Source organism: Cardiocondyla obscurior, linkage group LG03, assembly GCF_019399895.1.
Source record: "Cardiocondyla obscurior isolate alpha-2009 linkage group LG03, Cobs3.1, whole genome shotgun sequence".
Taxonomy (NCBI): domain Eukaryota; kingdom Metazoa; phylum Arthropoda; class Insecta; order Hymenoptera; family Formicidae; genus Cardiocondyla; species Cardiocondyla obscurior.
Genome location: NC_091866.1, coordinates 11,200,691 through 11,223,078, shown reverse-complemented (window position 1 = coordinate 11,223,078; position 22,388 = coordinate 11,200,691). Strand labels below are relative to the sequence as shown.

The 22,388-nt window shown below is 40.1% G+C and overlaps 5 protein-coding genes and 1 long non-coding RNA gene across 7 annotated transcripts in view; 3 read left to right on the top strand and 3 right to left on the bottom strand.

The window, feature by feature from the left end:
- The first annotated feature begins 133 nt into the window (after positions 1–133).
- LOC139113687 (E3 ubiquitin-protein ligase RNF10) lies at positions 134–4,082 on the top strand. 2 transcript variants are annotated; one of them, XM_070675004.1, is made up of 12 exons: positions 134–542; positions 645–805; positions 876–1,084; positions 1,179–1,269; positions 1,371–1,558; positions 1,646–1,838; positions 1,924–2,052; positions 2,325–2,505; positions 2,608–2,859; positions 2,973–3,147; positions 3,271–3,638; positions 3,739–4,082. In XM_070675004.1, exons 1-12 carry the CDS (start codon positions 473–475, stop codon positions 3,840–3,842), a joined length of 2,121 nt encoding a protein of 706 aa, XP_070531105.1. In that variant the 5' UTR covers positions 134–472; the 3' UTR covers positions 3,843–4,082. The 2 variants fall into 2 exon arrangements, with proteins under 2 accessions (XP_070531105.1, XP_070531103.1); XM_070675002.1 differs by having other exon boundaries at positions 134–569.
- Positions 4,083–4,399: 317 nt separating this feature from the next.
- Positions 4,400–8,013, bottom strand: Hsc70-4 (heat shock protein cognate 4). Its single transcript, XM_070675005.1, has 3 exons — positions 7,880–8,013; positions 7,542–7,769; positions 4,400–6,878 (listed from the first exon to the last, which is right to left on the bottom strand). Exons 2-3 carry the CDS (start codon positions 7,747–7,749, stop codon positions 5,128–5,130), a joined length of 1,959 nt encoding a protein of 652 aa, XP_070531106.1. The 5' UTR covers positions 7,750–7,769; positions 7,880–8,013; the 3' UTR covers positions 4,400–5,127.
- A 4,268-nt stretch (positions 8,014–12,281) lies between these two features.
- Positions 12,282–15,326, top strand: LOC139113706 (malectin-A). Its single transcript, XM_070675037.1, has 4 exons — positions 12,282–13,065; positions 13,145–13,327; positions 13,442–13,499; positions 13,577–15,326. Exons 1-4 carry the CDS (start codon positions 12,709–12,711, stop codon positions 13,783–13,785), a joined length of 807 nt encoding a protein of 268 aa, XP_070531138.1. The 5' UTR covers positions 12,282–12,708; the 3' UTR covers positions 13,786–15,326.
- Positions 15,141–16,734, bottom strand: LOC139113722 (uncharacterized). The gene is made up of 2 exons (XR_011547747.1): positions 16,009–16,734; positions 15,141–15,926 (listed from the first exon to the last, which is right to left on the bottom strand). It is a non-coding gene; the product is annotated as an uncharacterized lncRNA (long non-coding RNA).
- LOC139113715 (fatty acid-binding protein homolog 5-like) lies at positions 16,734–17,697 on the top strand. Its single transcript, XM_070675045.1, has 3 exons — positions 16,734–17,047; positions 17,404–17,508; positions 17,577–17,697. The coding sequence occupies exons 1-3, from the start codon at positions 16,808–16,810 to the stop codon at positions 17,631–17,633; spliced, it is 402 nt and encodes a 133-aa protein (XP_070531146.1). The 5' UTR covers positions 16,734–16,807; the 3' UTR covers positions 17,634–17,697.
- Positions 17,698–17,798: 101 nt separating this feature from the next.
- Positions 17,799–22,388, bottom strand: part of LOC139113681 (uncharacterized) — a 36,989-nt gene continuing 32,399 nt past the window's right edge. The window contains exon 11 of the mRNA XM_070674995.1: positions 17,799–22,302. Coding sequence (XP_070531096.1) covers positions 19,333–22,302 — 2,970 coding nt within the window. The 3' untranslated portion in view covers positions 17,799–19,332. The remainder of the gene's footprint in view (positions 22,303–22,388) is intronic.

Genomic DNA, 22,388 nt, shown 5'->3' with positions numbered 1-22,388 from the left:
TTTTAATTTTAATAAAAGTTAAAATTAAATTAAAATTAAATTTTATATAAATTTGATGGATCTAAACGATGACAGCGAACAGTCAAGTCGCTCGAATATTGACCGACGCAACTTCCGTTTCCGCGGACAGGTAGGGTGAGGGTCGCCATTTGGGTCGTGACCACGGAGTCGTGACCGTCGTTAAGGTTAAGGGCCTGCGACCGTCGTCCGCGGCTAAAGGGGAGGCCGACTGCTCCCTGAAGAACGAGCGTTCCGCTCATCGCTGTTCGCGTCATCCCTCGTGCAGCCACCTCATCGACTGCCATCCGTCTTGAGATCGAGGCACATTTTCCTACTTTGGCACTGTCGAAACATGGCTTATTGAAGAAGATGACGGGTGCGCGAAAATATATTGTTTCTCCGAGGAGAGGAGACGGAGGAGACCGCAGCTGCGCCGGGACGTGTCACCAAATTGATTTCAAGCGATACGCAGATGGATATAAAGTCAAGATTCACGATGTCCCCCGCGAAGGGGAACGCTGCTGATGGGAGAAAGAACAAAGGTGCGTTTGTCAAGGTCACTCGAAAAGGTCCGGTTAACAGATTACGTTCCATGGCTATTTGTTCTAGGCATATGGTTCCTTACACTGCATGGTCTGTTTCAGATGTCACTAAGTTCCATCTGGGAACTTTGCGCAGAAGAGAACTTGCTGGCGCCAATAATGATGTACAACCAACAAAGTACAATGTACAGAAAACAAAAGATCTTGCTAAGAGACAGAGACCTAAAGGACAATATCATGGCGGTGCAGAGAAGAATTCCAAGGTTAATTTCATAGATTACATTTATTTTTTTATTATTTTCTATATTTATTGTATTATTTCTGTATTTGCAGGTAGTGGAGGAGAAATTACCTGAGTTTGGCTCAGTATTGGTTCAAAGAAGCAAAAAGAGTGGTAATCACTTACTGAATTTTCACTATGAGCGATGCATGATTCGAGATGCAAAAAATAGGGATGCAGGAAAGTGTAGTTCTAACAGTAATAGATTGCTACCGCCGGTACAGAGGCACAAATATAACAAGGAACAATTTGTACAAGCCAGGTAATAATCCAAAATGAAAAGAATAATTTCTTGATGTATAATAATAATTATTATGTTACATGAAATATTACATAATTTTATGTGCTTTTAATAGCTGTCAATTTGTTGTGACTGCAAGCAGAGATTATTCTTTGCACTTGACTAACCCTGACATTCTTGTTGATTGGAAATCAATTGAACAAATTGTAAGTAATTTACAAGCCAGCAGTTTTATGTATAAAATTTCTTGTAGAACTTTCTTGCTCATATAAAATATTAAATGTATATAAATCTAATTAATTTACAGATATTACACAACTCAGAAAATATCTCTTGCCCTATTTGTTTACACCCACCAGTTGCGGGCAAAATGACTCGTTGCGGTCATGTCTACTGCTGGCCTTGTATTCTCCGTTATTTGCGTTACTGTCAAGAAACAGGCAATTATAAATGTCCGATCTGTGATGAATATCTTCACAAAAATGATTTAAAGAGGTAATCTCATGGGTAATTTTAATAAATATGTAATAAAAGTGATAAAATTTTATGATGTTTTAATTTTATATATATGTTTTTTTTTAGCGTAATCGAGATTACGCGGAAAACATTCAGTTTGGGTGAAACAGTTAGTCTATGTTTGATGCGTCGCGAAAAGAATTCCTTGTTTGCTATACCGGTAAAATCTGCAGTTGATCCTCCGACAATGTTCTTGTCTGTTTCGGAGAATGCTGACAGTCAAATATATTCGAAACTTCTTATCGCAAATGAGAAAGATGTACGTTTATAAAAAGTCTATTTTTATATGTATATAAAAATTATTATGATACAACAGTAATAATGTGGATAAAACTCGTCTTCAGATCGTGAACATTATAGAGTGTGAGTATTCAGAACTAGAAATCGAGCTTTGCGACAATCCAGACATGGCTCCCGATATCAAGCAAGCACTCAATGAACTGTCAAAGAGAAAAGAAAAATTACTATGGAAGGTACTGTTAATTATACAGGGTATCCCAAATTTACGTAGATAAATTTTAGAAATAGGTAGAATTTGTTAAAACAAAGAGAAAAGTCTTATATCATTTAATGAAATTCTCAACCATTATCGAAAAAAAAAATTAAAATATATAGGATTTTTCTCTTTGTTTTAACAAGCTCTATCTATCCTTAAAGTTTGTCTACATGATTTTGGGACATTCTGTATAATTATACAATCATATAATTATTAAGAATAATGAAAAATATGAGATATGTATATAAGGTCGCAGAATCTAAAGATACCGAATTAACGGAAAGAGAAACTGCCGAAAAAACATCGCAGAAATATGATGAGAGTGTTGATACGTGTTGCAAAGACGATGAAAAATCTTTAGCAAAACAGTCTTCGACGGACAGTGACAGCCAGATTACTTCAAATCCTAAATTTTCGTACTTTTATCAAGGTAATTAATGTCTTATATTGTCAAAAATGTAATATTTAAAGTGTTTCGTATGTAATATTATTTTAAAGATTAAAGTAATATTGTATTAATTACCGTTTTTAGCGGAAGACGGACAACATATGTATCTACACGCGGCGAATGTGAAGATGTTGGAAATGCAGTACGGCAGTCTGGAGCACTGTCCCCATATAATATCAGGCAAGCTTCTCGAAAAGGAAGCAAGCATCTGCACGGAAGAATTAAGACGAAGATTACGATATCTTTATCACTTGCCACTCACTTGTCCATTCGAATTAGCCGAAATCGAATTAAAACCACCACTGGTTTCGGAGGAAGTTCTTCACGCTTTTCAAGGTAATTATTTAATTCTTATAATATTTTTATTTTACGATTTATATTACGGACGTGCTAATTTTTTTTTTATTTAATTGTACATATATACATTTATTGATTTTTTTTAATATTAGAGCAATTAAACTCGAGACAAAAGTATCGAGAACAGAGAGAACGCGAGGAAAGGAAAAGAGAGAAGAAAATAATAGAGGAAGAAAATAGACAGATCGGCATATACCCAACGCCGAACATTGATATTGAATCTTATCAACATTTTCCTGAGTTGCAGTCAGAGCTACAATTATCTAAGTAAGCATAAACCGTTATCTAAACTTTATTGCTTTTAAGTTTTGCACAAAAATTTATACAAAATAAGTTTTATACATTCGATAATACTCAGAAATTATAATTTTATATATTATGTTCTGACAGCGAGAATACACTGCCACCTTCAGAATCAGTTTTGTCAAGCATTACTAGTATTCCAGCTGTGACTGCGTTTGAAGAGATCACTCCGAAACAAGAAACGGATTATTCGCGCGAACAGAACACCCGAACATTCGCTGACATAGCAAAGAAATCAACCATGCCGATGAAGTCTAGCAAATCCGCCGACGCGTGGCCAACCGTAACATCGAAAGCGCACTCCAGTACGACGAATGCGTGGTCTAACGAAGAGATATTGTCAGTAAAATCACACAAATCTACGAATGCTTGGCCATCTGTTAGTTCAAGCATGTGTTCCAGCACACCGAGTACCTCTTTTAACGAAGACGAGAAGAAACCGTATGTTTCCGAAGGTAAACCTGCTCTGATTATAGATGTTAAAATAAAAAAAATTATCTAGCGTTGCGGATAATTTTATTATCGATTTTTGTTCACCAAAATCATTGTTTTTAGAAGTGAGAGACGACAGTACTACGTTTGGTAAGAAGAAGAAGAAGAAGAAAGGAAAAGGAACCGTACTATTCAAAACTGGCATGACATCCGATTATTCTATATAATTAGTGTGTATTGTCGCAAGATTTTTCTTATTTTTTCTTGTGTTGTAATGCCGATTGGTAGGATTTTATTGGGTCAGTCGTAGAAAATTAATCTTATTTACAGTTCTTGCCAGCATTATTTAATAAATTTAAAATACGTACGGCATACGTATTGGATTTTTATTTCTCCGTACTAAAATTGTATTTGCCAGGGTTCGTATATATATTGCTCATGAATAAAATTTACTTCATTTTATGCAACTATTGATTAATATCCATTTTCTATTTTCATATTTCTGTTGTATTAGTTTATTCAGCATTGATCTATTTCACTAAAAATGCAGATAAAATAAAAACGATTATTCGTATTTATTCGTTAAATAAACACTCGATAAAGCCAAGCACAGCGAAAACGAAAGGAAATTCTAAACTCTATCGTCTATTAGCATCGTTAAATAAAAAGTAATTTTTTTTTTACTCATTGAAGTGCTATTTTATCTCTACATTATTTATACATATTGTAATTTGATTTAACGTACTATTTTATGTTATAATAGGGAATAAAGAACAAACACAGCTTTCAATTCAATTGCTCTGTATTTACGAAGTCTGGAACATAGAAAATTAACAGTTACATCTTCTTGAAAGCAAACCATAAGTACAGTACAACGGTGAAATAAATAAGTTATTAAGAGTATTTGTTTTAAAGTAAAAAATAATACAGAGAAACTCGTTCAAAAAATGACGCTAAAGAATATGTACTCGAGGAATGATTAAAGCAAAAACAGTAGTTGTGTGATAAATTGCGTTTAGTGAAAAAAGCTGCTTTTCAACTTATTGCAAAAATCGTAAATCTTATTAATGTACGCTTTTAATTCTAAATAAATCTGAAAGAATACATTAATTGGACTTGCAATTTTTATAATAATTGCAAAACAGCTTTTCTCGCTAACCGCAGTTAATGGCTGCATTTATCAGCAAGATACTGCTTTGTAGCTGTTGTAAAAATCGTGATCCAATTAATGTATGCTTTTAGATTTAGTCAGAATTAAAAGCATACATCAATCAGATTCACGACTTTTATTTCAGTTGCAATGTAGTACTTCCGTTAAACGCAGCCATTGTTCTATGTTCGTTTATTCGCGTTTGGTTTTTCTTTTTTTTTCTTTTTTTGAAGGAGGGAGGGATTTTTTTTATTTGTCTTTTTTTATTTTTTTTTATTTTGCGCAATTGGCGAATAACGCGTATTAATGCGCACATTTCTTAGGGGCAGTGGCGAAATGAAGCCAGGTGATGAAGATTCTCTTTAATCGACTTCTTCGATAGTGGGTCCCGATGCACCGCCACCACTGGGTGCACTGCCAGGAGCAGCGCCACCAGCTCCCGGAAAGCCTCCTGGCATACCGCCTGGCATACCCCCGGCGCCCTGGTAAAGCTTCGTGACGATGGGGTTGCAGATAGCTTCAAGTTCTTTCTGTTTGTGTTCATACTCCTCCTTGTCGGCCAGCTGGTTCGCGTCGAGCCACTTGATGATGTCGTTGCATTTATCCAGGATCGTCTGCTTGTCTGACGCGCTGATCTTGTCCTTCAGCTTTTCATCCTCAACCGTGCTCTTCATGTTGAAGCAGTAGGATTCGAGACCGTTCTTGGCCGCGATCGTTTCCTTTTGTTTTTCATCTTCGCTGCGGTACTTTTCTGCTTCGTTCACCATCCTCTCGATATCCTCCTTGCTGAGTCGGCCCTTGTCGTTGGTGATTGTGATCTTGTTCTCTTTGCCGGTGGACTTGTCCACGGCGGAAACGTTGAGGATACCGTTCGCGTCGATGTCGAATGTAACTTCGATCTGAGGAACTCCACGTGGCGCTGGAGGAATGCCGCTAAGCTCGAACTTCCCCAGCAAGTTGTTATCTTTGGTCATGGCGCGCTCGCCCTCGTACACTTGAATCAACACGCCGGGCTGATTGTCGGCATAGGTTGTGAAGGTCTGGGTCTGCTTCGTCGGGATGGTGGTGTTTCTCTTAATGAGCGCGGTCATAACGCCACCGGCAGTTTCGATACCCAGAGAAAGTGGAGTGACGTCAAGAAGAAGCAAATCTTGCACTTCTTCGGACTTATCACCATGCAAGATAGCGGCCTGCACAGCCGCACCATATGCTACAGCCTCATCGGGGTTGATAGATTTGTTGAGCTCCTTGCCGTTGAAGAAGTCTTGCAAGAGCTTTTGAATCTTGGGAATGCGAGTAGAGCCACCGACCAAGACGATGTCATGGATCTGTGCCTTGTCCATCTTGGCGTCGCGCAGCGACTTCTCGACGGGTTCGAGAGTGCCGCGGAACAGGTCGGCGCAGAGTTCCTCGAAGCGAGCCCGAGTAATGGAAGTGTAGAAATCGACGCCCTCGTACAGCGAGTCAATTTCGATACTGGCTTGAGTAGAGGATGAGAGAGTACGCTTTGCACGTTCACAGGCCGTGCGCAGACGACGGAGGGCGCGCTTGTTCGAGGTTAGGTCCTTCTTGTACTTGCGTTTGAACTCCTGCACGAAGTGATTTACCATGCGGTTGTCGAAGTCCTCGCCACCAAGGTGAGTGTCCCCAGCTGTGGATTTGACTTCAAAAATACCATCTTCGATGGTCAGGATGGACACGTCGAAAGTGCCACCACCGAGATCGAAGATGAGGACGTTACGCTCGCCGGTGGCCTTCTTGTCGAGGCCGTACGCGATCGCGGCGGCAGTGGGCTCGTTGATGATACGTAATACATTCAGGCCCGAGATGGTACCAGCGTCCTTGGTTGCCTGACGCTGCGAGTCGTTGAAGTAAGCGGGCACGGTGATCACAGCATTGGTGACAGTCTTGCCTAGGTATGCTTCCGCGGTCTCTTTCATCTTAACCAAGACCATCGAACTCACTTCTTCGGGGAAGAAAGTCTTCGTCTCTCCTTTGTATTGTACTTGAATTTTTGGCTTGCCGCTGTCATTCACCACGGTGAAGGGCCAGTGTTTCATGTCGGCCTGAATGGTCGGATCCTCGAAACGACGTCCGATCAACCTTTTGGCATCTGCAATTCATGAAAATGTAGCAATAAGTGACCGTTTCAGAAAACAATAAGTTCGCTTTCAAAATTAAAACTTACGAGACAGCAAAGAAAAAAACGTGACTATATATTTCTAATAAAGTACACATCGCCATAATTTTATTTTTTACTCATTTCTCTTAGTAACAATAAATATTAATTAATCAAAATGTGAATAGCAATGCCCGTTTAATAATTAACAGAAATTAACTTTTACCTTTGTGAAATTATTCAAATTCAACTTATTAATTTATAGAATCGTTTCATAAAATATTCTAAAAACTTTGGTTACATAAATCTAGTATGGGCGTGTAGATAAGCCTACACTCTCGCAAGCAATCACGCGCGCGCGCACATGGACGAGCGATAATCGAACTGATATTGCAGAATAATGTGCTTTAAGGCTAATTCCTGAACAATTCATCAAGTCACGATTTAATTTCGAGCCGCTTAAAACTCGTACAAAAAAAAAAAAGACTCGAAGCGATGAACGAAGAGTTCGAATAAATTGCATTCACTCGTTTTAACCTACTTAGTATATCGCCAGAAATATTCGTTGAAAAGAAAGTTGAGAAATATCATCGAATACAAATAAGGTCAAGCCCGCGCGCATTAAAATAGGAAGGAGGAATTAATGGGAAGACTTACCGAAAATGGTATTGTTGGGATTCATGGCGACTTGATTCTTGGCGGCGTCCCCGATGAGACGTTCCGTCTCCGTGAAGGCCACATAGCTGGGCGTCGTGCGGTTGCCCTGATCATTAGCGATGATCTCAACCTTGCCGTGCTGGAAGACGCCGACGCACGAGTAGGTCGTGCCGAGATCGATGCCGACTGCAGGTGCCTTAGCCGCCATTTTTTTTCCCTCCAAAGGTTCTGTAAGGTAAGCACGCGCGTCACAAAGGTTGCTCGTGGACGAGAGGATCTAACCTCAAGCCATACCCGATTCAATAAAATTCGTTCCGTTAACCGCCAGAGCTACTTACTTTTTCAAAGTATCCTGAGAAAGTGCCTTCTCGATGAAGCCTCGTAAAAATGTTGTATTCGGAACAGACGAAAAGTTCCTCACTTGACGATTCGCAACGTTAGTGACGAGCCCGTGGTCGCGCGGCCCTATTTATAAGCACGCCAAACGACGCGGTGGCGGCTTCTCGAACGTTCCTTCGGAGGCGCCGGCCAATCGCGACATCCGGCTGACGCCCGGTAGATTTCTCGATTGGTCGAAGAGTTCTGACCAAACCACGGAGATCAGCTAAGCAACCGCACCGTGGTAATCAATTGACTAATTGTCGCCCGCATTACGTATCGATCGCACTGGATCGTTCGCCTTTTTTTTTCAGACCTTCGCGCGTCGGATTCTTCGCTTCTCTCGTGAATCTCCTGAGTCCTTTACTTATTGATTGATTAATCGTAGGTGGAAGACGATCGCGACTGCTGAGCGGAGGTCCCCCGCTCTGGAGCTTCACGAAGCGGGACGACGAGGGGTTAGCGGAGGGAACAACAATCGCAGACGGTTCCGGATGATTCTAGAAACTACCAGCGGAACCGCGTGGCTAGGAGAAATGACGAGATCGCGCGCGACGTCGTTGGATAGATTCCGGTGATGAAGAACGTTGCGGAAGGACTAGACAGCACGGAGCAATGCCTGCAAAGCTCGGCACGTGCGACTCGCTTTGATCGTCCAGCGATAGAGCGATTGTCTATCGATGAAGCGTTATGGCGTGGCCGGCGTCGCCTCGATCTGCATGACTCATAATCACGATCGTTGTAATCGTTACCTAGTCATGTTACAAGCGGAAAATTTCTCCGAGTGGTCCCCGAACCGCTGCTTCGACGCGTCAGAACCTTTGCGAGCTTGATGCGGTCAAATATTTTTTTTTCGTGACGACTGTGGCATCTAAGGTAGGCCTTTGTCCAACAATTCTGCGACTATTTTTTTACATTCATCGGAACAAAGCGCTTTGTAATCGTCACGATCGTTAAAGCGATGCGTAAGACATAATTTAATAGATTTTGGCTATTAGTTTCGCTCATGAATTTTCTTTTGTTTAATAACAATTATCTTATCTTGCTGCAACTCACTTTTATCTATTTTAACGATTTAACTTAAAGTTAAGAAAAATTAAGAATGAACAATAATGGAAAAGATAATGGCATTGATAATAAACTTCAGGCATAAGCATAAAATTTCAGTAAAATGGGTGATTGTGCAAGTTATGTAATATATTGTTGGAGACTAAACAATTTGCGAGCTATGACTATATAGACAAAACAATTCCGAAAGTAGTTTCACATTTGTAGTACCTATGTATTATAATATAGCAAATTATATATTTTTAATATTACATGCAAACAAAGTCGAGTATATTAGCAAGATTGATATTAACACTTTGATTCCAATATTATATCTGATGTATGTTCGCCTATCTCAAACGCTTTTTATTCTCAAAAAAATTCACGTTGAATCACATCTCTTCTCTTAAGAAGTAAAACTAACTGGCATTAATACACGCGGCGAAATCGTGCGACACGCATGGTCGCGTGTCAAGTAAGCTAAGAAACAATTGTATAAAAAAAAAAAAAATTATGTAAAAGTCACGGTGACGTTGAAAACTTGTATTCTTTCGAGATAATTATTAGAGTTTATTTTATTTATTGCAATCGTATTTTATACATCTATAATTTTTACTTATAATAAATTTGTATAGAAATCATATTATCAATTTATAATTGCATATTTAAAAAATCATATTAACGCTCCAAGCTAAACGTTACTTTGACGTCATCGTGACTTCTTGTTTTATTGTTTTGCGGAAGGAGGAAGCGATCGATGGTGATTAAATTCGACCACGTGGCACTGTTGAAGGTGCCCGAACGCTTATAGCGAGGCGGCAGGGTCTAGTGAGGTAGATAGAATGGTTTAGATGTTGCTAGAAAAAGCGAACACAGCGCGCGAGGGCACGTGAAAATAGACCTCGTGGCTTTTAAGCTACGTAAAAAAAAAAACGGAGAAACAACGTTTGTACTCGGTTATTATAGAAAGCAATTACGATATTGCTTCTCGATTACACGGTAATATTAATAATTTCTGGGATGATCACTGCATTCTGGTTTATCCGCTGGTGTTATCGAGCTGGTTTGTTCTCACGTGCGTACTTATCTAGAAAAAAATTACTCGTAGTTGATATTTACTTAAGATTACCATCAGCGTAAGCGTTATGCAAACAGCGTGTCTTGAAAGCATGACAAGAGACCGAGTGCTTCCTTTTTTTTTATTTCTGACACTTGTTAATTAGAAAGAAATAAAGAAAGAAATATAATTTTCTTTCTACGTAAACTAAAACATATTATTTTCTATATATATCAAAATGCAAAATTGGATTGTAAAAAATTCAATGTATTTACACGAATAATTGCACGAATAGCTGTAGGAATTTTACTGTTACACGAATATAGTGGATAGATAACGTGCAATTTTTTTACGCCGCGAGCAAGATTATAGTGTAAAGACTTGTAACGCTAGACGACCAACGTTGAATCATTGTTAATTATTTATTTAATCTTTAATCGATCGCTGCGAAAACACCTATGCCGGCGTGTTCCACTACGGATGTAAAATACTCGCGAAAAGGGAATATTTCAGGAGGCCTGCACGATCATTGATAAAGTTTTCCCGCCGTCAAGGTGTTGCTAGGCCGGATTTCCAGCCAGATGTAAAGGGGAACCGTAATAACGGTCGCCGGCTTGGCCCGTTGAGGAAACTGGGATACAATAATGCCCCTCATGTTTCCCCTTGGAGCATTCTGTTCTAGACAGTGGGAGAAGACCTTTCTCGGCGTCTCTTTAACGTTAAACTTGAAAGAGAGTTCCATCCAGTCAATATTTTAAGCATAATTCTTATCGAACAAAGAATTGACAGGGCAGTTTTGTTTCCCATGCTTTTCGCAATGTGAGCCGAGTCGAAAGTGCTGACGTAGCTTTCACGAACGATACCTGCACGAATGAATTTTCTGTGCACTGTAGAAAACTATTGTCCACTACAACGAATGTAAACTGCGCTGTAAAACATTCAACGTAGTTGTACGAATAGTAGCTGCAAGAGTTTCATTGTTAATCACGTGAATTATGAACAGAAGTGAATTATGTATAATACTAGAAACGTTACGTGTAAAGTTATATAATTTTTTATATATTCGAGCTGTAATATACAATTATTACATCTACAATATAATTGTATAAACTTCGAAAGTTCTTAAAACATTATTTTAACAATATCTTTTCACGTAAATGCTACTCTGCAATTTTCTTTGTGCCAAAATCTTATATTTATTCAGTTTAGCAAAAAAAAAAAAGAACATTGTCTCGACCCTGTTTTCTTTTAACTTCTTCTCTCTTTTGGTTGATCATGTTTAGACAGCCTTGTCCTTTATTTTTTTTTTTCCAGGATATATATAAGTATTCCGGTATATGTGCAACCTTCGTTTCAATGAAGACCGAAGTTGAGTTCCTTGAAAATTTGAGAAATGGAAGGTGGACAGTGACCACTTTATAAGTTTCTTCTTTAACATGAAATCGATTTTCCTTGTACGAAACTTTACGGTTTTACTTTGTCTCTTCCTTGCATGATCATCTGTCCTGCGGCGTATATGATAAATTGCAGTTACAAGTCTTTGATGCAGTTCCACTTAGAGCCAAGTTTCATTGAGCCACGAATCTTTCACGGAAAAAGCAAAGAACGCATATAAATATATTTCGCGCAAGAGCGGGGTATTTTTGTTTTTCATTGAGATTTTATTGCTAAAAATAAGCGAGAACCTCGAGTAAGCGTAGTGACGTACGTAATAAGACCGTGAATTTATTTCGAACGACGATCTCATCGCGATTTGTAAATAGCATTAAATTCAACGATTAATTATAATAAAGAAAAAAAAAAAAGAAATTGATCGGTTTTACTTTGAATTTGATAATCGTAAGACGGGTATATTAATTTTATCTTAAAAACATCGTTATCACGAATATTATTTCAAGTATAATTTCAACATGTCACGCGAATCAAGCAAAGAAAGCAAGTTTAATTAAATAAATTTTTCTTTTTATTTTGACATATTTAACTTTATTTCATTTTTAATTGGCTGCAATTTAATTTTTTTTCGTTAATTTTGCTATATTTTAGTTTATTGTATTTTTATTATGACGTATTTTATCTTATTTAACTTCATTTAATTTTATTAAAAAATGTTTGATTTATTGTTATTCATCTCGAGATTTCACGGCGCTAAATCGTCCGAAAAGTATTAGAAAGTATCAAGAGTATAGGAGGAACGAGTTGGTGTACGGATGGCAAGGCGAAAGTCCATTTTCCGCCAATTTTGCTCACTCACGTTTGGCCCATATAATTATAATAAATAATTAATAATTATGGTAGGAAATAAATAAATCAGCAATATCACTGTTATATCCGTGCAAAATACTGTCGAATGTTGTGTGTCGGTAAAGCTGTAGCCTCCCGGGTAACACGATTGGTTAACCGGTGGTATCGGAAAACCGCATACGAGCCGCACAGCTGGATCAAATGGGTTTCGTCGAGTGCAATACCTCTTCCGCGAGCGTGGTCGCCATGCGAGTTTAATTACGCGTGATATAATCCCGGAAATCCGCGAGTGCATGCGAGTCCAGGTGGTTCCGGACACGAGGCGTGTCGAACGATAACAACACCGGCGCCGGGAGCGCCGGGACGAGATATGAGCACGCGGTGCCGGGGCCCGAGTCGAATCTTATCTTAATTAAAGCCGCGGATGACACGACTGCTGTGAAAATGCAGTCGCTAACGAGAAACGACGGTCTTCCGATCTCTCTCTTCCTGCTCTTCCTGCTGGCCACTGGCTCGCGCTGCCTCGAGGTGATCTACGCGATCAACGCCGGTGGTGAATCGCACGCGGATAGCTACGGGATACACTATGCCCGGGACCCTCTCATGGGTAAGGTCGGCACGGCCTCCGACTACGGCAAGCAGCTGATCATAGGGCGAGTTAACAACGTGGACCAGATACTGTACCAGACTGAGCGCTACCATCACAACACCTTCGGCTACGACATTCCAATCACCCAGGATGGGAACTACGTTATGATACTCAAATTCTGCGAGGTGTACTTTAACTCGCCGAATATGAAGGTGAATATGTAGGAGATGAAATTTTTTTACGATTGTGGTTTTCCTGGCCCAACTGTTTGATACACGCTTTTGTTTCTAGGTCTTTGACATTGTGCTGAACGGCGATCATACTGTGGTCACCGATTTAGATATCTTTGAAAGAGTCGGCCGAGGCGTTGCGCACGACGAGTATGTGCCTTTCAAGGTACAGGATGGAAAGTTGATATACAACGAGGAGGAGTCGGACATTCTTGCAGGGAAAATAAGAGTAGAGTTTATAAAGGTAGTTGGTTAGCATATATTTTATAGTATACAAATTTATACATATGAATTAGTATTTTACTTATATGTACGCATACACAGAAGATTATATTAATTTTATAATTTGTAATTACAGGGTTATAGGGACAATCCAAAAATAAATGCCATAGCTGTAGTAAAAGGTGTTTTAGATGGTTCGTACTTTTCAATTTTAATTCTTTGTTCAAGAGTTTCACAGTCAAAATGTTCACAAAATTACTGCAATTTTTAGATGTACCACAATTGGGACCTATGCCACCCGATCCAGACGATTATCAATCCATGCAAGAGGAGGAAGAGGAGACTACCACGCGCAGCAAACACATCAGCGGACCCAGGACTCCTGATCCGTACTCCATAGACGACTCATCCGTGATGTTACCTGTTTTTGTAGCCATCGGTGCTTTTATTCCATTATTGTTCTGTTTATGTAAATTATAAGCGGACGTGCGAACATGTGCATAGGAATGCTTTGTACTTAAGAGTAACAGTGCTCCCAATTACTTAGGGTCGCTCAATTCACGAGAAAATGTCTACATAGTGTAAATAAATAATCTTTTATCTAAGCTTCTTTTCGTTGCCAAATTTAGTATCAGAGTATTTATTAATTTATGTAGATGTATCATATAGGATACAATTCGGTTTTCCAGACATAAATGTAGATTTTTAATATATTTCAAAATCATTGTTTTATTTTCTGTGACAACTATTCGGTAGTAAAAATGTGCACGCTTAGAGATTTGATAATTCGAACCCGACCGAAAATCGGGAGTTTTTATTCGATCGCCACTTGCAAATGAAAGTGGTGACCCTTCGGGATCACGAAAGAAATGTAATTTCTCTGATTCCATTTTAAGACAATTTATCTTGGACAGAGCTAACTACCTATGCGCTCTAAAATCTAAAATAATTGCTCATAGAACTGATAATTGAGTAAAAAGCAGTAAGAACAGGTTTTAAATATTATAAAGAGAAGAAAATTTTCTTAATGAATATTCGCATCTTTTCATAATTTAATATCTAATTATTAAGTATTTGTTCATAGATTTAAAATAAATCATAATTTAAGACTACTAATTCTTAAAGCAATATTTAAAATTAGGAGTAAATTCAAAAGAATTTACATAGAACTAACTTGTTTTATTTATAATACTGAGGGATCTACGAAAATTATTAAATTTCGATTTTGGCGTAAATAACAAATTATTGTTACACTTAAATATTAACAATTGCTCTAAGAATAAATGAAAGTATGTGAGAATGGGAATTATTTCATGCGAAATGTGTTAAAAAATTTCCAATTTTAGTTCCATGACGTATATCTGCAAAACCAATTCTTGAAAAATATTTCAAAAAATTTGGAATAAAATTATATTTATTATAAAGCATATTAGCCATGTAAATTTCTGTAAAAATTAAATGTATAATAATGTAACGTTCATAAATCATTTTTTAATTCCATCGATTCTCTAGCAGAAAAATGTTATATCGTTCTAATTAACTTCAGTCAGTCAATTAAATTTATTAAACAATATTTCACTAAAATCAATGTTGGAAATTTTATGACAACCCAATATTATATCGATTGTATTAACAATTAGTATGAAGAACTTAATTCGTTATCCGAATGAATAATGCAAGACGGACGGGGAATCCTTATAATCAACTAAATAATCAACTAAAACCAAAGTATGTTGATGCGTAATATAATCTTTTGCATATCGAGATAAACAAAATTATCAATTAAGTAAAACGATCCTTCGCGATCTTTGCGCTCCTTCAGTCTTTCGAGAATAAGAACAAGTCTTGAGTCACAAACTGTTTATCTAATTGTTATTCTGAACTGCGCATTATGTAATACGAAATGGACTTTAACGATATCGACTATCTGTATCGAGTAGATAACTTTAGCCGAGCGCGAATCTTATCTCGTTATCGAATCGCACGTTTCCTTGGGAAAAATAAATGATTATACATTGTTATTTGCATTTTCGTTGCTCTTTGAACTTTCGATGTCTGGCGAAACAAAATATAATTTTTTTTCCTTTTTTTATCACTCTAATCCTCTACTCCTCTACCGTGAAAGATAAATTAATCTCTAATGTTCACCAAATTCATGTCAATTGTATATTGATATAATTATATATAACTAAAGCACGTCCCTTTTTTTTTTTGACAAGATAGAAGAGACGAAGAAAAGGAATCTCAAGGACCTTGTCGTGGCGACGGAAGAACGTCCGTCAACTATCGATCGCGAGATTGTTCGTAAACCGCAGACCGGCAAACGGGACAGAGTGTATGTAGGTACAATAAATTCAATTGAGCGTCCCCGCGACGTAAAGAATCGTGGCGATCTTAATGGAGAACGAGCTCATTCAGCCCGAGTGAGACGACGGGACGTCATGTGACGTGCTGGACCGCGTCCTCACAGCATCGCCGCCGCCGAAGACTTTGATGTGCGCTCATCACCGGCAATTAGCTGTCAATTCATGCGACAGTGCTTGTGGTTTCGGCTGGCCCGACACGACGATCTGCGGGAAGTCCCTTGAACAGCACGCAGAATCCAAAAGATTCTTCTTAAACTATAAAATTATGAAACATTTCCCAATTATTAATTTTATGTCACAATAATGATGTTAAAACTAATTAAAACTTGAAACTTACACGTTGGCTCACTTGGCAAATGCGATCGCAAATATCGATTATTTATTTCGTCCTATCTGTAATCTTATTTTTGTACGTTTACTTTTTCAGTGATTGCTTTATCGATTTCATCACGCTTATACAAGAATATTTAAATAACAGCTAAAAGAAAGAGAGAGAGAGAGAGAACGTAAGACTTTTAAAAAATAAATAGCAAAAGTTACAAATCTAATTTACATTTTTATAAAAATAATATATAATATAGCGTAAATAATTTCTTTAAAATTAGAATAACATTTATGCAAATGCATGTCGCTAGTCATCGTCATTTAAAGTTTAATTCCAGAGATAAAGTACGTTCTTTTTTTTTTTAACTCGTCCGACGCAAGATAAATGTAACAATTACGATATCGCGCAGGGGGATGCTGCTAGGGCATAAAAAAAAAAGACATTAAAATTCACTGAGTCAGTGCAGAGGATGTGAGTCTGCGGTCGCATACAGATGCAAATAAATGCGTCTCTCCCCCGCCACACGCGAAGGGCACATCAACGTTGCTGATGAAACGACAGGGCAGACAGACCGGCTTCTATCAGCCACGCCGACGATAATCCGTCGAATACTTTGTGCGGAATCATCGCAGATTGGTCGGCGGTACCCTCTCTCTCTCTCTTTCTCTATCGCGGGGTCGGTGAGATCCCTTAACGAAATTTCCCCCCCCGGATGTCGTTATAAAAGCTGTCGCGTCCGGGCTTGACGCTCGTCTTTCTTCGCCGGTGATTCAGATCCTGAACTTGCGATCAGCCCAGCCACTCGTTCACCATGCAGATAGTCGGCAAGTATCAGTACGTGTCGAGTGAAAACTTCGAGGACTACGTCAAGAGCCTGGGCAAGGCTGACCTGGCCGACGCGTTCCTCCAGGCCACGCCGGTCGTCGAGATCCAACTAAACGGGGACCAGTGGGTGGTCGTGGTCACCAGTCAGGGCAAGACCGTCACCGCAACCTTCAAGCCCGGCGAGGTTTACGACGAGACACTTCCGTCCCAGGGCTTGGTCTTCAAGGTGGGTTTCGCTAAAACGGAGAGACAAAAAGTGTTAAATTCAAGATTCACATCGCAGTCATTCTCACTTAAACATGAATCAGTCACAATTAACGCGACAAGAGGTTTATCTTCCTCCACGTAGCTTCAGGGAGAGAGATACTCTAGAAGGTAACGTTAAACGAACCAATCTTGAAAATCAATTGAATAGACAATTCTTTCGAGTAATCAAATCAGACTTCTCGCATTTTACTTGTACTTGTAATCGTGCACTAAATAATAGATTAAAAATTTTATACCTTGCATCCGACGAGTGCTCCGCTAACTTTTCAGTGAATAATCGAAGATCGCAATCGTAACATTCGCTTTATATTGCAGAGCGTGACCACGAAGGAAGGTAACGGTTTTAAAACAGAAACCACCTTAGCCGGAGACCTGAAAGCAATCAGAGTTTATGAGTTCACGGACACAGGAATGGTCGTTGTAAGTTAAATTAATAATATGTAACAATGACGCAACACAATAAAGACTCACGTTCTTTTCTCTTTCAGCACTTGTCTTCCAACAAGAGCGACGTGACAGCCAAGCGCACATACAAAAGACTGTAAGCCGATTCTTAATTTAAATAGCAGAATATAAAATCACACCTCATTAAAGAGATTGCAATGTAAAGCATCCTCTTTTTTTTTTTTTCCCCTCCACCGCTCTATTTCCCCGGAAGTGCTCAAAACGAGAGCTCAGGACGAGGACGGCGAGGTGCATTGGCTTAACAATAACGATTCAAACGTAATATTTATTTATTCACTTATAAAGTCTGAGGAAAAAAAAAAGAGGAAGAAATAAAATTGTGACAAATACGCGTACACAAGAAAATCGGAATAATATGCATACGAAACGTTGCGCGTGGCCGCGCTAAGCTAAGCTCTCTTCCTTACAAGTCGTATTTTACCGCATATTACATATCGAATATTGTGCGTGTATACAAGTCGGCGCCGCGGGTCTATTACACAGTGAACTCGCCGCCGCGTTTGTCTCAACAAAAATTACTGTTCTATAATTCCCAATCTGCTGCTCTTGCAAACGCGTTCGTTAACGAGTTGTTCAGCGCAGCTCGAGACGACCGCGGAGACATGTTTCAGTTTCGACAAAAATCAAACGAGTAACAATATTTCACGATCGGAGGTCGAGCAGAATAAAATAAGAACCATCGTCGAATCGAAGTTGGAAATGTCGAACGTCGTCGGTTCGAGCGCGTGCTCTTAAGTGTCGAACGCAAGAGGAGAGAAGTGCGGTGTACAAAGGCCTCGCACGCGCTTGTACGTGACGACCGACACGCGTCGAGAAGCGCGAAAAAAAATCCAAGCGTTCCATGAGAAAAGATTTAGAGAATATCGATATGTTATATCTTGAAAAAGAAATAACACTTTCTTTTGAGTCTTTTCTTGGATCTTTGGATCCCGTTCGCTCTCCTTTTCTCCGCTGACACAAATTCCTTCTGGCTCCTCTTGTGCGTCGTTCGAATTTATTTAATAGTACTGTAAGGTATCACATTAAACCATTAGGGTGCTGTACACATAGATTAGATAGCATTATATTATCATGATTACGAGTCGCTATATACCTCGCAATGAATTCAACTTCAAAAATAGGAACAAACAAGAATAAATATACGCTTTCCTCTTCCGCACTTTTCTTTAACATTTGTTTTTTTCCACTGTCATTTTGAGTAAAACTGTATCGCGCGCGCGCTCGCGCGCGCAGATGCTATCAATTATAATGCGCGTATAAAATTAAAAAATTGTAAAAAATTCACATTTTTTTAAATAGTTTTATTAAAAGTCGCAGATCAACGTACTGCCGTATCGAAGTTGAAAGTCTTTTCCCTTTTTTCAGGCCGTTACGAGGCACACCTCTTTCTTTCGGACAATCTCAGGCCCGCGGATCAGTTGAAAGTAATGACGCACAAAAACGCATCCGAATTATATTTACATAACAAGACTGTCGATCCTTATTGCGATAAGGCAGCAGTGATCGAAAGCAATGTTTAGGGTACGCCTTGTTCTCATTGATGGACTAACATCTTTCGCGCATATACGCATTCGTGTAATAAAAAGTGTTTGACGTGCACGTGTGTTCCCCTAAACACTACTTTTGGCGAACATCGCGATGTGCGCGGCCGTATTGTCCATTAAACAATAGAGAAGGAGAAACCTATATGTCGGTTCACGCAAACTCGAGATGTAATTTCTAGGCTGACGTGCGTTGTCGCGAGACGGAGGAACATTTCGCAGATGACGGATCAACCGTTCAATTGGCGATCAGTTGGTTGTCGGTCGGCACGTTCACCGGCGACGCATCCTTCCGCGGCACGTCGTCTTCGGGCTTGGTCGTCGTTGTTATAACGGCGGCTTGAGTCACGTCCTCCTTGGCAATTCCGTTTTGTAACACCTTATTCTCGTTCGATGACACTCGCTTCGTCACGGCAGCGCTTTTGGGTGCAGTCTTCGACCCCAGAGGCTTTTTCGCCGGCAAGGCCGAGGCCGGTTTTGCGGGTAAAGCTCGTATTTTCGTGACACCAAGATTTGGGACGGAAGAGCGATTAGTCAACTTGGGCGCCGACGCTCCAGAACGAGAGATTTGCTTGTTCACAGTCTCTTTGCTCTGTTTGTCGATCAACGGCGATTTGGTGGTTGTGGCCGACATCGTTCTACCGACAATTTCGCGCGGTTTGGTTGTACCAGAAGTTGGCACAGTTCTAGGTCTCGGTGCGCCGTTTACGCCGGTTGTTGCTGGCTTCGATGCCAATGCAGCCCTGGGAGCTGAAGTTGAGGAAGCGGGCTTTTGTTTCAACGTTATGCTAGATGCCGACGTTTTCGTGGTCGCTGACGACGTCTTCGCTAACGTAGTTCTTGCGGTCGTCCCGGTTATCGTCCTGGGAGAGGCGCTCGTTGCCCTGGCAGTTGCAGGTTTGTTAATGGGCTTTGCGTCACCGCTCAACGTTGACTTCTTCTCGATCGGCGCCCCGCTGTTTACCTTCGAGGATACGGCAGAAGTTTTTGGTTTTGTTATACCAGAACTTACACGCGGGGAGAGTCCAGTTTTAGTCAGGGTTGACGTAGTCTTGACCGCTGTCGTCGTTGTCTTTGTGGCGGTGGTTTTACCGCTGGTACCTGAAATCGCTGGTTTGTTTGATCCGTCCAACTGTTTAGAACGAGGTGTCGTACTCGTAGCGGATTTCTTCGCGGCCGCTTGTGCCGATGGTGCCGATGCTGCTCGAGTGGCTGCGGTGGTTGTTTTAGAAGGCGAAGTCGGTATAGACTTGGTTACAGTTTTCGTTGCCGACGCTGTTGCTTTTGTTGTCGCGGGCTTCGTTGAACGTTTCGCGATACTCGTCGTTGGAGCCGCTTTAGCTTTCATCGCAATGGCAGCAGCAGCCGCCGTTGCCACGGCGGCAATTCCTACGGTCTCGGTGGTTTCTGCAGCTTCTTTCGATATATCTATCGTTGCGATGTCTCTTGACGACGCTATTGCAGTCTCTTGTGGCTCAATTTTCTCTTCTTTCAAAGAAGCACCATCGGAAGCTGGTTTCTCTTCGAGTACATCAATAGTTGGTGTAAGCTCTGCAGTTTTCTTGTCCGTTAGTTCAACTGGCTTATCAATCGTTGTAGTTTCTACCGGCACGTGTCCCTCGAATATCTGGTTGTGATGTAGCTCATCCTCCGCATTGAATTTTTGTATCGAATTAAATGGATTAAAATCGGCAGTAGGGTCTGGTTTGGCACTTTCAACGCTACCATCTTTGTCTTTATTATAAAACATTTCAACTTTTTGTTCTGTACTTTCAGCAAAAGGATTATTTTCAAATGAAAACTTGAGGCCAGAAGAATTATTTGTTGTATTCTCTGGTTGTTTCATCCAATTAGTAGATTCACTGATTTCAGGCTCCTGCTTTACGATTTCGGTGAACGGATCTTTCGCATTTGTCACATCGGTGACCAAATCAGCGTGATAATTTAACTGTTCTTTTTCTAATGCCGAATCTAAATGTAGGTTTTTATATAACGGCGTTTCTAAGTCAAATAAATTTTGATTGTTTTTATTAGAACTTGAATAGTTATTTGAATTAGAATAAGTCGTTGAATCTGGAACAGCTTTTGGTGCTTCAAATTCCATTATTTCGTTTTCCAATTTCTGCGAACAATTGTGCGGCACGATGAAAAATTTCTCTATATCATCTTCGATTTTGCATAACTTTTTTTCTTTATCTTCATCTTCTGTTAATTTTGCGTGCTCTTCACCAAGTTCTTTTACGGAATTTTTCAAGTCTATTGAGCTATCGTTCTTTTTTCTTTCTTCGGCTGAAAGTTGAGCAGAGATATGAAAATCTTCTAGGCTAGCCCCCGGAGAAATGCGAGCTGCTTCCTTCGCAAGAGGGTCTTGATCGGCGCCGAACAGCGCCTTAGAAGCTTTAGATTCGTACACTGGTCTTGTGGCTGTGGCTTCAGAACTCACCTCAGAGCTGACAGCGGATAGAACGTCGTCTGGAAGCTGTGGAGTTGACGCACACAAAGCGTCGATCAAGTTCTTGTCCTCCGAAAAGGGCGTGTGCGCGCGATTGTCGTTCGCATACGGCTCGGGCGAACGCGGCGGCGTGCTCACAAGTTCGGCGCCGTCCGAGCTGTCATCCAGCATGTGTACGGCATTCAAATCAATATCTTGATCTTTCAAGACCTTCTTCTTAGACGCGTTATTTAACGCAGACTTGGGGCTGCTGGGCTCGCACGTTTCCATTATCTCCGACTCGTCTGAGTCGGTTTCTGTATCGTCGTCCGCTTTTTCAACCCACCGAGGCGTATTGGTTCCTTGCCAGTGTGAGGCAGACATGACATTTATTATAGACTCGTCGTCACCAACTTCGACTTTGGTCGACGAGATCTCGGACGTGTCCATATTCTGCGAGCCGTTGTTCTGCAAATTTGTGTGCTCATCGTGCGAGAACTCCTCGCCGATTTCCTTCGGTCGGCAAGACATTTCCTTGTCAAACTCGCTCTGGCTCGGTATAGAAATATCGTCCATTGCCTGCGTTTGCTTCAGCGGAGAGCCGCTAATGGCAATATCTTGCAAGAAGTTTCTGTTATTATTTCGCAGCGGCGGCGACGGCACAAACTCAGCTGCCTCCGGGTTCAACTGGAAATCCATGTTGTCCTGATCTTTTTTGTCGTCCTGGAAGTTTAGAAGAATCTGATCTTTCTGCGGTTCGCTCGATTTGTCGCTTACCTAAAAACAATGAAACAATGGCGTTATTCGACATTACTTATTTTTTCTCTAAACGATAAAATAATTTTAAGATAAAAATGTCTTTA